Raw genomic sequence first — 16,144 nt, forward strand, 5'->3', positions numbered from 1 at the left:
GGGGACTCATATGAAGGAGGGAGATAAAACTAAACTCTCATTAACAGGTGACTCCTAATGAAACACATTTAAGGGAGGAAACAGAGGAAACTTTACAAAATCTCTCTCAAACAGGGGGAAAGGGGATTTAGAAAAAAAGACTTTTTAAATCAAAAACTGAGTAGAGAAATTAAAAATAGAATACAGATGAAGACTGCATCAATAATCTAGACGATCAAATAAAGACACAATCTTATAAAAATACCACCCCCCCCACCCCCTGCCACAAAATGAAAATAAGGTTAAAAAGAAACATGTAGGTACAGTTTTAGGATACTCAATATGAAAATATACATTTAATAACGAAATCAGGAGAGCAAGAAACAGATGATGAGGAAATAAAAGAATTATAAGAAAAAAGTGTCATTTAAGACAAACTTGAATTTTCAGATCTAAAGCTTTAGCAAGTACTAGACTTATGGTAAAATTACTCAATTTCAGACAGGGGAGAAAACAGCAGTTAATTACAAAGGAAAAGATAGCAAATAAGATTCCTGTCTCATCTGTATCTCTGAGGCTAGAAAACGGTAAAACCTTTCCAACTTTTAAACAGAATGGCAATCCAGAAATCTGCTATTTGGGTGAGTCATCATTTATATTTGAGAACAAAACAGAGACAAGTTTTTGGACTTGAAAGACTTTAGAATGTAATCTGCTTATTTATTCTCCCTGAGGAACCTACTTGGAGAAATATTTTTATCCAAATTTAAATTAAATATGAATAAAATAAAGATCCAAACTGAGTATCTTTACTACACAAAAATGTATTTGAAATTTTCCCATGGTGCCTGAATGAAACTCTGGATTTCCATCTCAAAATGGCTACTCTATAAAAACATAAAGCATTCCAAAGAATTACCAGGCAAGTGTTCCCTAAGAGATTTCCAGTTGAGAAGAGGCAGCCTTAGCTCAGCTGCCATGCTTCCACCTGAACGGTACTTTCTCTGGTTTTCTTTTGTGTGCCAGTGCCACTCGCATGGTCCATTCCAGGCCCCTGCAACAGCCTTCCTTTAATTCCAGCCCATGCAGCACAAATCAAGGCCTTTCCCTGTGTCCCCTTTAACTCAACTGCAACAGGATATAATTTCAGAGGGGATTTTTCTAACTATAAGACAAAAAGGGGGAGGGGAAGAGTTGAATTTTTTACAAATCCACATAGCCCCAAACCAATACAACTTACAAAAAACAGATTTATGATTTAATGCTAGTGAAGTCACCTACCAAATTTATAAGTCCAAGTCCAATTCCTCATATTTTTTTTGAGAACACAGTACTAGGAACACAAGTTTTATTCCTAGACTCTTGTCCCCTCCATTCCTTCTTTCTACTGTTGGGAAAACTCTCCACAGGTGTCTTGTATTTCTGTACATTTGTGAGCAAAAGCACTGGCTGCCTTTGTTCCCATCTTTTCTAGGACATTTGTATAGCAGACAGCCTTGGAAGACAAAGAAAGTGCCCTCTTCTGAGCAAGAGCAGGAATATTGCTGCTGCTGCTGCTAAGTCACTTAAGTCGTGTCCGACTCTGTGCGACCCCAGAGACGGCAGCCCACCAGGCTCCCCCGTCCCTGGGATTCTCCAGGCAAGGACACTGGAGTCGGTTGCCATTTCCTTCTCCAATGCATGAAAGTGAAAGTGAAAGTGAAGTCGCTCAGTCGTGTTCGACTCCTAGCAACCCCATGGACTGCAGCCTACCAGGGTCCTCTGTCCATGGGATTTTCCGGGCAAGAGTACTGGAGTGGGGTGCCATTGCCTTCTCTGGAGCAAGAATATTACTGCCCATTAAAAAGATCTGGGTTCCCTAAACCCAAGGTTCCAGTCCTGTAACATAACCCAGTGTGGGTGCTGATGTCATCTGGCCTTCTGCTTATTGCCCTGTGGAACTGGGGCTCAGAGAATTCATGCAGAAGATCCCACTCCTATTGCTGTGTGTGATAAATAGTCGGTTGTCTCTGAACCATCAGTCTTGTGTCTTCCAAAAGAGATGAAATTGTATCAGGCCAACTTGTTACTTTGTAAGTAGGGTCAAATCTCTGACTTTTCACAGCTCTCCACACCTAGTTGGAGGGAAGGAGCTAGGGGTAGAATGACAGAAACCTTGTTGCTTCTCTTAAACTGAGTGGTACACAAAATTGTGGCTCATTCCTCGATGACTAATAGAGTATTCTTATCCAGGTGCCTCTGAGCTTAGAAGGAACCTATATCACAGCTATTTTATCTATCCTGTAAGTCTACCTGCTTCTAGGTAGCAGGATTTATAATTTAGTTATACCTAAACTAAGTCCACAAAATTAATCCATATAATAAAATTTTAAGTAAGAAGGAGAACAACATGATAAGGGACTATGTAAGCTAAAAATGAAGTGATTATTTGAGGACAGAGTTTATGTAAAGTTTATTTTACAAGTACCTAGCACTTAGTTCAGTTTTTTTTTTTTTTTTTAATAAATTAAGTGCACATTTACTAAAGGACCAATAAATAAGTAAATAAAGCTGTCATCTCCCAGGAATTCCACCAAACTTTGCTTTCCTCTCACAAGCACTTTGAATCTTTAAGAGTATTTTGCAAAATTAGCATGTTTAAGACCTCCCCAAAGAATGTTAAAATGACCATAATTTGAGAAATTGAAAGGCACAGTACTAGTAACGGGAAAGGAAGAGCTATAAACATGGATGTAGAAGAAATTAAGATAATTATGAGTACATTGCTTCCCAGTGGCTCAGTGGGTAAAGAATCTGCCTGCAATGCAGGAGATGCAGGAGACACAGGTTTGATTCGTGGGTCCAGAAGATCCCCGGAGGAGGGCATGGCAACCCACTCCAGTATTCTTGCCTGGAGAATCCCATGGACAGAGGAGCCTGATGGGCTACAATCCATGTTGGATGCAAAGAGTCGGACATGACTGAAGCAATTGAGCACACGTATAACTATGCAGCTTTGAAGCATGAGTCTGGTAATGGATGATCTGGGAAACTATAAATGGTGAAAATAAAATTAACAACGAAGAAAACATAAATAAATCAATAGCTAGAAAAATTTGAGAAAGCTGTCAGAAAACTATCTTTTACCAAAGCACCACCCTGAAGTTGTGTCAAGGTTGAGTTTCTTCAAAGAACTATTTAAATGATTTCTGAGCATAGACAAAGATGAAATACTTCCAATTTTTCTCATAAAGATAACTTTGATCCTCAAGTCTGACCATAAGAATATAAAACCATTACAGTATTTCACTTATAGATTTTTTAAAAATCTAAAATAAAATATTACCCGTTTCATTGTCTGTTCTCAACTCAGGACCATATAAAGCAGTTTTATATGTCTCCATTTCATTCTGCCCATTTTTGGTTATTAAAAGCTTGTGCAGTTTAGTATTTTGATCCTACATATTAGTCAAGGCTTTCCCTTCCCCATATGTAAGTCTAGTGACATTGGAGGACCTGAAATGAAAAGGGTATGGCCAGCAATTTGATTCTTTCTGTCCTAACCTGTAAGTGGGAGTGGGTGTGGTCTTTCCTCCAGCACATCTCCTCCTCTTCCCTCTTTTAATCTTTTTTTCTCCTTCTGTTAGGGGAACACTGTTGTGATAGAGCCAGCTCCCACCAATTCCTTAGAGCTGAGTGTTGAATTTGCAGGGATTTTGTGAGATCATTGTTAAATACAGTCATTATTTAAATTAAATATATAAACTAAAAATTCAATGACATATTAAAACAAATACTGAAAACGCATCATTTCCTCATTATTTTCTTATATTTTATTATTATCTATTTTTTTGAAGTCCCTTAGTTTGCTTTTATTTCATCCAACAGAAGGTTCTATTTATGCAAAGGATCAGACACTGGGAATTAAACCTGGGAGAGAGCAGGAAAAGGGAAAAAATAGCCACATCCACTATCACAGATGGGTCTTCCCAGAACTACTGCGTGGGGGTGAATGAGAGAGTCTGGAATTCATCACCTTCTCTTTCCTCCCTTCCTCCCTTCCTGACAGGGAGGTCTGTTGTACTACAGTTCATGGATCACAAAGAATTGGACACGACTTAGCAACTAAACAACATATTCTGCAAATGTATTTGAAAAAATACCTTTTTTAGATAAGGATAAAAAAAATCATCTCCTTAACAAGACAGTCAACACCATTAGGGTGGAATACTTGACACATTCCATTTAAATTAGAAATAGGATGCCCATTCTAGTATACCTAACTATTGTGGAATTATTCGTCAATGATATTTTTACATAAGAACATGAGATACATGTTCTTATGTAAATGTATGTTTATTATACCTAACATGAGATACATGTTAGGTATAAATATTTACCTAATAACATAATGTTAGGTAATAATATAATATTAAAATAATATAAATATTTATATTTATTATATTATTTATAATAATATTATATTTATTTAATATTTATTTATTTAATAAATAATTCTTAGTAATTACATTAATTAAACAATAATGTTTAATTAATAAATATTTTAATATTTATTTTATATAAATATATTTATTATATTATTTATAATAAATATAATAAATTTATTATATTATTAGGTAAATAAAATTTTACCTAATAATATAATATTAGGTAATAATATAATATTAAAATGATATAATAAATATTTACCTATTATAAATATTTATTGCTGCTGCTAAGTCGCTTCAGTTGTGTCCGACTCTGTGGGACCCCATAGACAGCAGCCCACTAGGCTCCTCTGTCCCTGGGATTCTCCAGGCAAGAACACTGGAGTGGGTTGCCATTTCCTTCTCCAATGCATGAAAGTGAAAAGTCAAAGTGAAGTCACACAGTCGTGCCCGATTCTTAGCGACCCCATGGACTGCAGCCTACCAGGCTCCTCCGTCCATGGGATTTTCTAGGCAAGAGTACTGGAGTGGGGTGCCATTGCCTTCTCCAATAAATATTTATTAGGTAAATATAAATAAATATTTACCTAATAATATAATAAATTATTATACCTAACATGAGATACATGTTCTTATGTAAATACATGTTATTTGTCCATACTAGTATACCTAACTATTGTGGAATTATTTGTCAATGATGTTTTTACATAAGAACATGAGATACAAATTTAAATGTTTTGAAAAGAACAGATTAATTATTTTATAAAGATTAAATGATTGTTTACTGAAAATCCTAAAGAGAATAAACTGAAAACTCACTGCAGGTTATAAGATTTTAAGAAAGTTCAATGAAAATTTACCAAAACAATTTATACATTCAACAAATACTTATTACACAGGTACTATGTGCCAGTCACTCTCCTGGGTGCTAGGAATACAACAGTGACCTAAACAAAGACCCTATCCTCAATTCACATTCTAGGATAAGGTTCCCAAACTAAATAAATAAATCAACATATAATGTAAATTTACTAGTGACAAATGCTATGAAGAAAAATACAGTAAATTAATGGAATTAGGATTGATAGGGATTACTTTAGATGGGAGAGGATGAAAAAAGACCTTTCTGGAAAGGTGGAAATTTGAGTAGAGACTTATGAAATATATCACTTATGATTTGGGTGAGTAAGCCTCTCAATATATAGGGGGAGAATACTACAAGCAGAGGACAGAGCAAGGGCCAAGGTCCTGAAGTAGGAGCTCAAGCTCCTTTTCTTAAACCAAACAGCCAGAAAACTCACTCTGCTTCCATGTTGAGGGGAGGGGTGAAGGGATGCACAGAGAGGCCTGGAAGGGGCATTCAATGGAAACTCATCTACTTAGAAATATAAGAATTGAGGAAAGTTTCTGTCTTTCAATGAGAATTTTGAATTTTATTCAGTGTGACGGGAAATGGTAGAGGGAAATGACAATCTCATTTACATTTTATGAGTGTCATCATGGGTTGTATTGGGACCATTGGGTGCAAGAGAGATAGCAGACAGAGCAGACAGAAGAAGGCTAGAGATGTGGAGTAGTTCAGATGAGACATGAAGGGGCCTTGGAACTAGGACAGAAGTGATGAGGAAAGAAGCTGTTCAATTTGGAATGTGTTTCAAAGAAAGATCCAGTGAGATTTGTTGAGATATCAGGAATGGGAAATGAGAGAAACAGAAGTCAAAGATGACTGCAGAATACACTTGAAATCTGAAAGAACTGGTATAGACCATCTTATTTATGAAGCAGAAACAGAGTCACAGATGTAGAAAACAAATATACGGATACCAAGGGGGAAGGAGGGGTGGTGGGAAGAATTGAGAGGTTGGGATTATATACACTATTGATCCTGTGTGTGATGTGGATAACTAGTGAGAACATACTGTATAGCATATGGAACTCTACTCAATGGTCTTTGGTGACCTAAATGGGAAGTAAATCCAAAAAAAGAGTGGATATATGTATATGCAGGCTTCCCCAGTGGTTCAGTGGTAAAGAATCCGCCTGAAAGGCAGGAGACACAGGAGACGAGGGTTCAGTCACTCAGTCAGGAAGATCCCCTGGAGGAGGGCATGGCAACCCACTCCAGTATTCTTGTCAGGAAAAATCCCATGGACAGAGGAGCCGGGCGGGCTGTGGTCCATGGGGTTGCAAAGAATCAGACATGACTGAAGCAATTGAGTAGGCACACACAAGTATGTGTGTGGCTGATCCACTTTGCTGTACAATAGAAACTAACACAAAACTGTAAAGCAACTATATTCCAATAAAGGGAGAAGGCCCTGGCACCCCACTCCAGTACTGTTGCCTGGAAAATCCCGTGGATGGAGGAGCCTGGTGGGCTGCAGTCCATGGGGTTGCAAAGAGTCAGACACGACTGAGTGACTTCACTTTCACTTTCCACTTTCATGCATTGGAGAAGGAAATGGCAAACCACTCCAGTGTTCTTGCCTGGAGAATCCCAGGGACGGAGAAGCCTGGTAGGCTGCAGTCCATGGGGTCGCACAGAGTCAAACATGACTGAGTGACTTGGCAGCAGGATACTCCAATAAAAACTTTAAAACAGACAGAAATGGACTTGAGTGCAGAATTTGGGCCTAACCTTCTGGTTGAATGGAATTGAGAAAACCTGGGTGAGAAAGAGATTGGGAAGGAAGTGAAAGCAAACATTGGTTTTGAATATAGGTTTGAAATTCCCATTATACATCTAACTGAAGAAGTCATAAATCTGGAATTCAGGGAAGAGTTTGGGGTCTGTACTAAAATCTGTAAAATAGCAATCTATAGATAATATTTAAAGGTGGAGGGCTAGATGATATTAATTAGAGATGAGTGTCTGAGGTCTAAGTCATAGTATTTAAAGGTCAGAATTACCATGAATTATATGGTAGTATTAACTTCCTTACATACCATCAATAGTCAAAGAATTTAGAGGATAAAGTTTTTGTTCACAATAAACAGATGTCATGATCCTATCTGGTATACTGTTCTGGAACCTGAACTGACCCTAAATCCATATCCCACTGCTTGACTAGAGTTGGCAGTGTTCCTAATATTTAATTTAACACATTTCTAAGGTATTTTTCTAAAAGGGTCAATATAGCTTTTGAACAGTAGTTTCCTGAGTGCCCTCAATCCTGTAACACCAGCAGTTTTCTCTATTTCTTTCTTACTAATATTTTCAGTTTCTGCTTAATCAGTCCCTATCTTTTACACTGTACTATAATATATTAAAACAATAACATTCAAATTTATATAACTGGGACTTGACTACATTTCTTCAGATGTATTTTTTAAGTTATTTTATAAGTTTTCTGATTATTTTAATTTAGATTAATTTTCTTTCTTTCAGATATGTCTCCTTCAAAAATATGCCTGAACCTAAAAAAAGTGATTTTCAAAACTCAAATTTAAGACCACCCTTTTTGCCAACAAATATAAAAACTCAGGAAATCAAGTCAATAGGTAATGTTTTGTGTAACATATTTGGCTCTCTTTTGATGTATTGAATGCTTTTATTTACTACTTTATTATTTGTTTGTCTTATAGTTCTTATAATTTGTCTTATAAGTTCTTACAATTTGATGCTTCTGTTGAAAGCATTTGCTTGAAAAGGCTTGTGAAAGATTTCAGTGAGCTATCCAGAAGGATTTCCTAGGAGAAAGAGATAATAAATATCAGAATAGGCAATTTGTACAATTCACAAAAAATTCATATTTTTATGTTTATTTTGCTAGAAAGAAAATCTTTGGATTTCCTTTCAACTCAATCCTGAATTTTCTTATTATTTTTTAAAAAGTCACTCAAGTCTGGACATCTTGTTTAGTAGAAACTTACTTTATAGGGACTGTAAAAGAATTCACTTTCCTAAAAACTTAAGGAATCTGTAAGCTAGGAACCAGCATTTTAGTTCCTCAGAGAATTTGGGTGTTTCATGTCATCTTTGTTGTTCTTTCTCTGACATTGTCAGAAAAACGTCTAATTGTGTCGTTCTCATCAACAACCTTGACTGAGACGCCTTGCTTCCATGTTGTCCATTTGCCTCATTTCTGTTACTCTTCATAATCTGATTCCTCAGAAGATTTGTTTACATATGCTGCCTCTACTCCTTCAACTTTTGTTCAAACTTCAACCTGCTGCAATTTGTTTTTTGCCTCTACCATCCTACTGAAGCTACCCTGAATTAGGGTACCAATGATCTCCATGTTGCTAAATCCAAAGCATTTTTGTTTTCGTTCTCTTCCACTTCTCAATACCAGTGTAGTTAGTTCGTCACTCCCTCCTTCTTAAAACTCTGTTTTTCTGCTATCTCACCTCTTCTCAGTCTCTCTTCTAAATTTCTCTTCTCCATCCTTAAGGTACTGTATTTGCTGAGAGCGCAATCTTGAGCCTGCCTCTGTTTCTACACTGTCTCCTCTTAGGTAATCTAATCCAGTCTTATAGTTTAAAATACCGTAGAAATACCATTAAATCCTTCATTTGTATCTCAGTCCAGACTAATCCTCTGAAGAACAGATGCCCATACTGAACTGCATATTTGATATCTCCACTTAAACTTCTCACTACATCTTAAATCTAATATCCAGAACTGGTCTCATGACTCCTTATCCTAACTGCCCTTGAAAACTTTCTCCCATTCCCCCTGCCCCTCAACAGCATTCCATTCTCAGTACTTTGATCAAAGTGCAGCAGGTTACTCCAGTCTAAAACCTAGAAGCCAGGCCCTCTGTGGAGGTTCAGTGGTTAAGACTTCGCCTTCCAGTGCAGGGGGTGAAAGTCTGATACCTGGTCGGGGAGCTAAGACACATGCCTCACAGCCAAAAAACCAAAACATAGAACAAAAACAATATTGTAACACATTCAATAAATGCTTTTAAAAAATGATCCACGTAAAAAATCTTTTAAAAATAATAAAATAATAAAGCCCTAGAAGCCATCCTTCATCTCCCTCTCCTTCCTCTCCAAAGTTCAATACATCAACAAGTTATTTTCATTCTAACTCATCTTGAATTAATCTATTTTCACTGTTTCTGCTATCACCACTGTAATCCAAATCATCATTTTTGTGTGTCCACTATAGTGGATTGCTGACAGGTATTTCTTCTTTCATTCTTGCCTTCTTTCTAATCAATTTCCTTCTTTTTTTGTTAAACCATTTTAAGTTATGAAATAGCATACATTATAAAAACTGAATATAGCATAAAATATGCAGTGTAACAATCAATTATAAAAATAAACACCTATATAACCATATTGCAAGTCAAGAAATAGACCATTGCCAACATCCCATAAAACCATTTGACCTTTTCCAAATCACTTTTCCCTTCCTTGTCCTTGGGGGTTACTACTGTCTTGATTTCTGTAGTCATCACTTCCTTTTCTTTACATTTTTACCATCTATTTTTTGAATCTCTACAAAACATAGTTGGCTTTGTTTTTACTGTACATGAATGTAATCATGCCACATGCATTCATTTGTATTTTCTTTTTCTTTCTTCTTAGCCTTGCTTGTAACATTCACTCACATTGTTGTGTGGAGGTATAGTTCTTTCATTTTCATTGTTGTTAAGTATTCCATTGCACGACTATATCACCGTTTATCCATGCCACTCTTGAAATTTGGGGATTTACTTTGTCATTGCTATGCTGAAATGAATGTTTTTTTATGCAGCCTGCTGCATTTGTGTAAAAGTGTCTTGAGAGCATATATCCAGAATTTACATTACCGGGAATGCTTATCTTCAACAATAGATGATGACTACTTTCATCATATATTGGATGATGGTAAAAGTGTTTTAACCAACTTATGCTCTCATCAGATTTGTGAGGGTTCTTTTTGTTCTGCTTTCTAACACTTGAAATTGCCAATTTTTCATTTTAGCAATCTACTAGGTATTTAATAGTATACCATTATGGTTTATTTGCATTTCTGTGACTACTAGTAAGTTTGAAAATTTTTTCATAAACTATTGACAAATTGGATTTATACTTTTGGAAACCATCCAAGTTTTACCTTATTTTAAATTTAGTTTTTTGCTCTTTTCTCCTTGATTGTTAAATATATTCTTTTTACTCATTCTTTGTTGTTTTTTTTTTTTTTTTGAACATAATAAAATTTCTTTATAGAAGATTTGAGAATATAGAAAATATGTTGGTTTTGTGTATTGTGAATATATTCATCTTTTCTGTGAGTTTTCTTTTCTTTCTCTTTATGTTATCTTTTTCATGAATGGGAATTCTTCTACTTTAATAAGGTCAAAAATACAAAATCTTTCCCTGTTTGATAAGTACTTTTTGTTCCATATCAAATAAATCTTTTCCTACTTTGTGGTCCTGAATATCTTTTGCTACTTACCTATCAATAACCTCAGATATGCAGATGACACCACCCTTATGGCAGAAAGTGAAGAGGAACTCAAAAGCCTCTTGATGAAAGTGAAAGTGGAGAGTGAAAAAGTTGGCTTAAAGCTCAACATTCAGAAAACAAAGATCATGGCATCCAGTCCCACCACTTCATGGGAAATAGATGGGGAAACAGTGGAAACAGTGTCAGACTTTATTTTTCTGGGCTCCAAAATCACTACAGATGGTGACTGCAATCATAAAATTAAAAGACGCTTACTCCTTGGAAGGAAAGTTATGACTAACCTAGATAGCATATTCAAAAGCTGAGACATTAGTTTGCCAACAAAGGTTCGTCTAGTCAAGGCTATGGTTTTTCCTGTGGTCATGTATGGATGTGAGAGTTGGACTGTGAAGAAGGCTGAGCGCCGAAGAATTGATGCTTTTGAACTGTGGTGTTGGAGAAGACTCTTGAGAGTCCCTTGGACTGCAAGGAGATCCAACCAGTCCATTCTGAAGGAGATCAGCCCTGGGATTTCTTTAGAAGGAAAGATGCTAAAGCTGAAACTCCAGTACTTTGGCCACCTCATGCGAAGAGTTGACTCATTGGAAAAGACTCTGATGCTGGGAGGGATTGGGGGCAGGAGGAGAAGAGGACGACAAAGGATGAGATGGCTGGATGGCATCACTGACTCGATGGACGTGAGTCTGAGTGAACTCCGGGAGTTGGTGATGGACAGGGAGGCCTGGCGTGCTGCGATTCATGGGGTCGCAAAGATTCGGACACGACTGAGCAACTGATATGATCTTGCAAAAGATTTTAGTTCTTCTTTTTACCTTTAAGTCTAAAGTCTACCTGGAATTACATTTTGAGTGAAGTAAAGGTCAAATCTGGATTCCCAGGTGGTGCAGTGGTAAAGAATATGTCTGCCAATGCAGGAGATGCAGGAGACACAGGTTTAATCACTGGGCCCAGTCACTGGGTCAAGAAGATACCCTGGAAGAGGACATGGCAACCCACTCCAGTATTCTTGCCTGGGAAATCCCATAGACCAAGGAGCCTGGCGGGCTACAGTCCAGGGTGTTGCAAAGAGTCAGATACAACTGAGCATGCACACACATCCCAAGGGTCAAATTTAGTTTTTGTTCTTGTGAATACCCAGCTATTCCAGAATGATATTAAAAAGGATTTTCTTTCCCTAATGCTCTGGACTCTGTTCTGGAGCTCTTATTCTGTTTCATTAAATTATTTATCCATTTCAATATAAATACCATACAACATTAATTTCTATAGCTTAAAATAACCCTTGATATCTGGTAAAGCAAGTCTTCCCACCTTGTTCTTCAATAGTATCATGATTTTTTTCTGTTTTCCATTATGATTTCTTCTTCTGGCCCATTAGTTATTTAGAAGTTATATCTTAATTCAAAAATAAGAGGCTTTTCTAATTATCATTTGGTTATAAGTTTTTAGCACAATTACACTGCAGTTTGAGGATATACTCCATAGAATTTCAGTCCTGTGTAATTAGTTAACACTTGCATTTTCACCCAGTACGTGGTCAATTGTTGGAAATGCTCAGTATGTGCTTGAAAATAATGTATATTCTGCAGCTATTGGGTGCAGTTTTCTATATATATCTTTTAGGTCAAATTTCTTCATTGTGTTTTTCAACTCTTCTATATCCTTAATGATTTTTCTGCTTGCTTGTTCTGTCAATTGCCAAGAAATTTCAGACTTATTGACTTTTCCTTGTATCGAATTTTGCTTTAAAGATCTTTAATATTATTTTATCAAATTTTGCCTTAAAGATCTTTAATATTATTTTGGCTGTCTTATTAATTGTATAAAATTTTAGAATTATTACATATTTCTAGTGTATTGAATCTTTTTAAATTATGAAGTGATTATCTTATTATCAGAAATTGCTATAGTTACCCCTGCTTTCTTTTGGCTAACATTTACATGATATACCTTTTCCATCATCTTGTTACCATGATTTCTGTAACGTTATGTTATATCTCTGATATAAGAGACATCTCTTGTAAACATCAAATTGTTAGATTTTAAAATCTACTCTGTAATCTTTGTTTTTGAAATGGAGCACTTAGTCTATTTGAACTTTGGATTTAAATCTGCCATCTTATTTTGTTCTTTCTGTCTCTCTTGTTGATTCTTTTTCAGTCCTCTTATGTCTTATTTAGGACTGAGTTTTTTAAATTTAAACTTTTCTCCTTTACTAATTTGGAAGTTAGGTACTCTTTTTCTATACTGTAAATGATTATCCTAGAAATTACAGTGTTCATCCTTTCAAGCTATAGTGTTACCCTCCTTCTGAACAATAAGAGAATCTTAGAACATGTTAATTATTTTACTGCCATACTGAGTTTTGTGTTATTACTGAAGTCCAAAGTCTCACCTAAATATCTTCTAAATCAGCTGTGGGGAGACTCAGTATGATTGCTCCTAAGGTAAAATTCGTCTCCAGCTAGAACCTGTGGAATCAAACAAATTATGTGCTTCCAAAATACAAGACGGGACAGGAATGGGACAGACATTCTCATTCCTAAAGGGAGAAATAGGAAAGAAGAAAGGAGTGTTAGATCCGAAAAACGTTGGCAACCCACTCCAGTGTTCTTGCCTGGAGAATCCCAGGGATGGGAGAGCCTGGTGGGCTGCCGTCTATGGGGTCTCACAGAGTCGGACACAACTGAAGTGACTTAGCAGCAGCAAGACAAACTTTGAGATACTAAGGCTCAAGAATAATCCTGTTTGGCTTCATGCTCTGCTTCCCTGAGCAACCAGGGCAAAGGTCCTGCTCTCAAAACTGCTGGGTAGAGGAGGGTCACATCTCTCCCACCACCCCCCTGGGACCCTGGTAGGCCAGAATTCCATCCCCAGGACTTCATCTAGTGGGAGTGTAGTGTTGGCCTCGTCCCAAGGGTTTGGCAGGCAGAAACTGAGGCTGGCCTGACGATCTCTGAGTCACCTTCATAATCTTTCTTCCCTTGTTTTAAGGAATAACATATATTTGCAGTGGATTGCTCTGTGGTCCTATCCTGTAAAAGCCAAGAAGTCTGACAGCCTTCCTTCATTTTATCCTATCTTTATCCCTTTCATTTCAAACTGGCAGTGTCTTTGCTGGGATGTCTGATTAGGTCCATGTTTCACCCCCATGCTAATCTCCTTAACTATCAGATGTGCACCACATCCTTAAAGTTCTCTTTTGAGCATGTTTTCTCATTTTTGTAATATGAGAATTTTCTAAATTTGTAAGTTCTGATTCCTTTTGCTTAACGATTTTGCCTTCAGTTCATTTCTCTTGTCTTGCATTTTACTTCAGGCAGCCAGGAGAAACCAAGACTCTTATTTAACACTTTGCTTAGATATCTCAGCTATCAAATTTCATCACTCACAAGCTCTACTTTCCACAAAAAACTACAATATAAACACAATTCAACCAAGTTCTTTGCCACTTTTTAACAAAGATTACCTTTTCTCCAGTGCTCCTCATTTCTGTCTAAGACCCCATCAGGATGGCCTTTACCGTCCATATTTCTGCGTTTGGTAATTCATGTATTTTCTATTAAAAATGGAAGTCTTCTCTACAGCTCTCTTCTCTCTTTCTGATTTCTTACCAGAATTGCCTCTAAAATCTCTTCATGGCTGTATTGGCTTCTTCTAGGATGCACCTCAGAGCTGTTTCAACCTCTACTCCGCTAGCCAATTCCAAAGGTCCTTTTATATTTTTTGGTATTTGTTACAGTATCTCTCAGTCCCCAGTTCTCTCTTTAATTAGGCTACTATAGCAGACTACTGTAAAGTGAGAGACTTAAAACAACAAATGTTTATTTCTCACAGTTCTGGAGGATGGAAGTTTCAGATCAGGGTGCCAGTAGAGTCCGGTTCTGGTAAGAGCCTTTTTGGTTTGCAGATAATCACCTTCTTGCTTTATTCTCACGTGGTGGAGAGAGAACATTAATCTCACCACGGGCATTCTACCCTTATCTCCTCAGTTCAGTTCAGTTCAGTCACTCAGTCATGTCCGACTCTTTGCAACCCCATGAATTGCAGCACGCCAGGCCTCCCTGTCCATCACCAACTCCCAGAGTTCACTCAAACTCATGTGCATCGAGTCGGTGATGCCATCCAGCCATCTCATCCTCTGTCGTCCCCTTCTCCTCCTGCCCTCAATCTCTCCCAGCCTCAGGGCCTTTTCCAATGAGTCAACTCTTCGCATGAGGTGGCCAAAGTACTGGAGTTTCAACCTCAGCATCAGTCCTTCCAATGAACACGCAGGACTGATCTCCTTTAGGATGAACTGGTTGGATCTCCTTGCAGTCCAAGGGACTCTCAAGAGTCTTCTCCAACACCACAGTTCAAAAGCGTCAATTCTTCGATGCTCAGCTTTCTTCACAGTCCAACTCTCATATCCATTTATGACCATTGGAAAAACCATAGCCTTGACTAGATGGACATTTGTTGGCAAAGTAATGTCTCTGCTTTTGAATATGCTATCTAGGTTGGTCATAACTTTCCTTCCAAGGAGTAAGCGTCTTTTAATTTCATGGCTGCAATCACCATCTGCAGTGATTTTGGAGCCCCCCAAAATAAAGTCTGACACTGTTTCCCCATCTATTTCCCATGAAGTGATGGGACCAGATGCCATGATTTTCATTTTCTGAATGTTGAGCTTTAAGCCAACTTTTTCACTCTCCTCTTTCATTTTCATCAAGAGGCTTTTTAGTTCCTCTTCACTTTCTGCCATAAGGGTGGGGTCATTTGCATATCTGAGGTTATTGATATTTCTCCCTGCAATCTTGATTCCAGCTTGTGCTCCCTCCAGCCCAGCATTTCTCATGATGTACTCTGCATATAAGTTAAATAAGCCATGCCATGTGGGGCCACCCAAGACGGCCAAATCATGGTGGAGAGGTCTGACAGAATGTGGTCCACTGGAGAAGGGAATGGCAAACCACTTCAGTATTCTTGCCTTGAGAACCCCATGAACAGTATGAAAAGGCAAAATGATAGGATCCTGAAAGAGAAACTCCCCAGGTCAGTAGGTGCCCAATATGCTACAGGAGATCAGTGGAGAAATAACTCCAGAAAGAATGAAGAGATGGAGCAAAAGCAAAAAGAATACCCAGTTGTGGATGTGACTGGTGATAGAAGCAAGGTCCAATGCTGTAAAGAACAATATTGCATAGGAACCTGAAATGTTAGGTCCATGAATCAGGCAAATTGGAAGTGGTCAACAGGAGATGGCAAGAGTGAACGTCGACATTCTAGGAATCAGTGAACTCAAATGGACTGGAATGGGTGAATTTAACTCAGATGACCATTACATCTACTACTG

The 16,144-nt window shown here is 37.5% G+C and overlaps 1 protein-coding gene across 2 annotated transcripts in view; it reads left to right on the top strand.

Moving 5' to 3' along the window:
- Positions 1–16,144, top strand: part of C3H1orf141 (chromosome 3 C1orf141 homolog) — a 51,312-nt gene that overhangs the window by 21,104 nt on the left and 14,064 nt on the right. The window contains exons 4-5 of one of the 2 annotated variants that reach the window (XM_027536951.1): positions 7,795–7,912; positions 15,908–15,964. In XM_027536951.1, coding sequence (XP_027392752.1) covers positions 7,795–7,912; positions 15,908–15,964 — 175 coding nt within the window. The remainder of the gene's footprint in view (positions 1–7,794; positions 7,913–15,907; positions 15,965–16,144) is intronic. The other variant, XM_027536950.1, reaches the window with a different exon arrangement.

The sequence above is a fragment of the Bos indicus x Bos taurus genome, chromosome 3, assembly GCF_003369695.1.
Source record: "Bos indicus x Bos taurus breed Angus x Brahman F1 hybrid chromosome 3, Bos_hybrid_MaternalHap_v2.0, whole genome shotgun sequence".
NCBI classification, from domain to species: domain Eukaryota; kingdom Metazoa; phylum Chordata; class Mammalia; order Artiodactyla; family Bovidae; genus Bos; species Bos indicus x Bos taurus.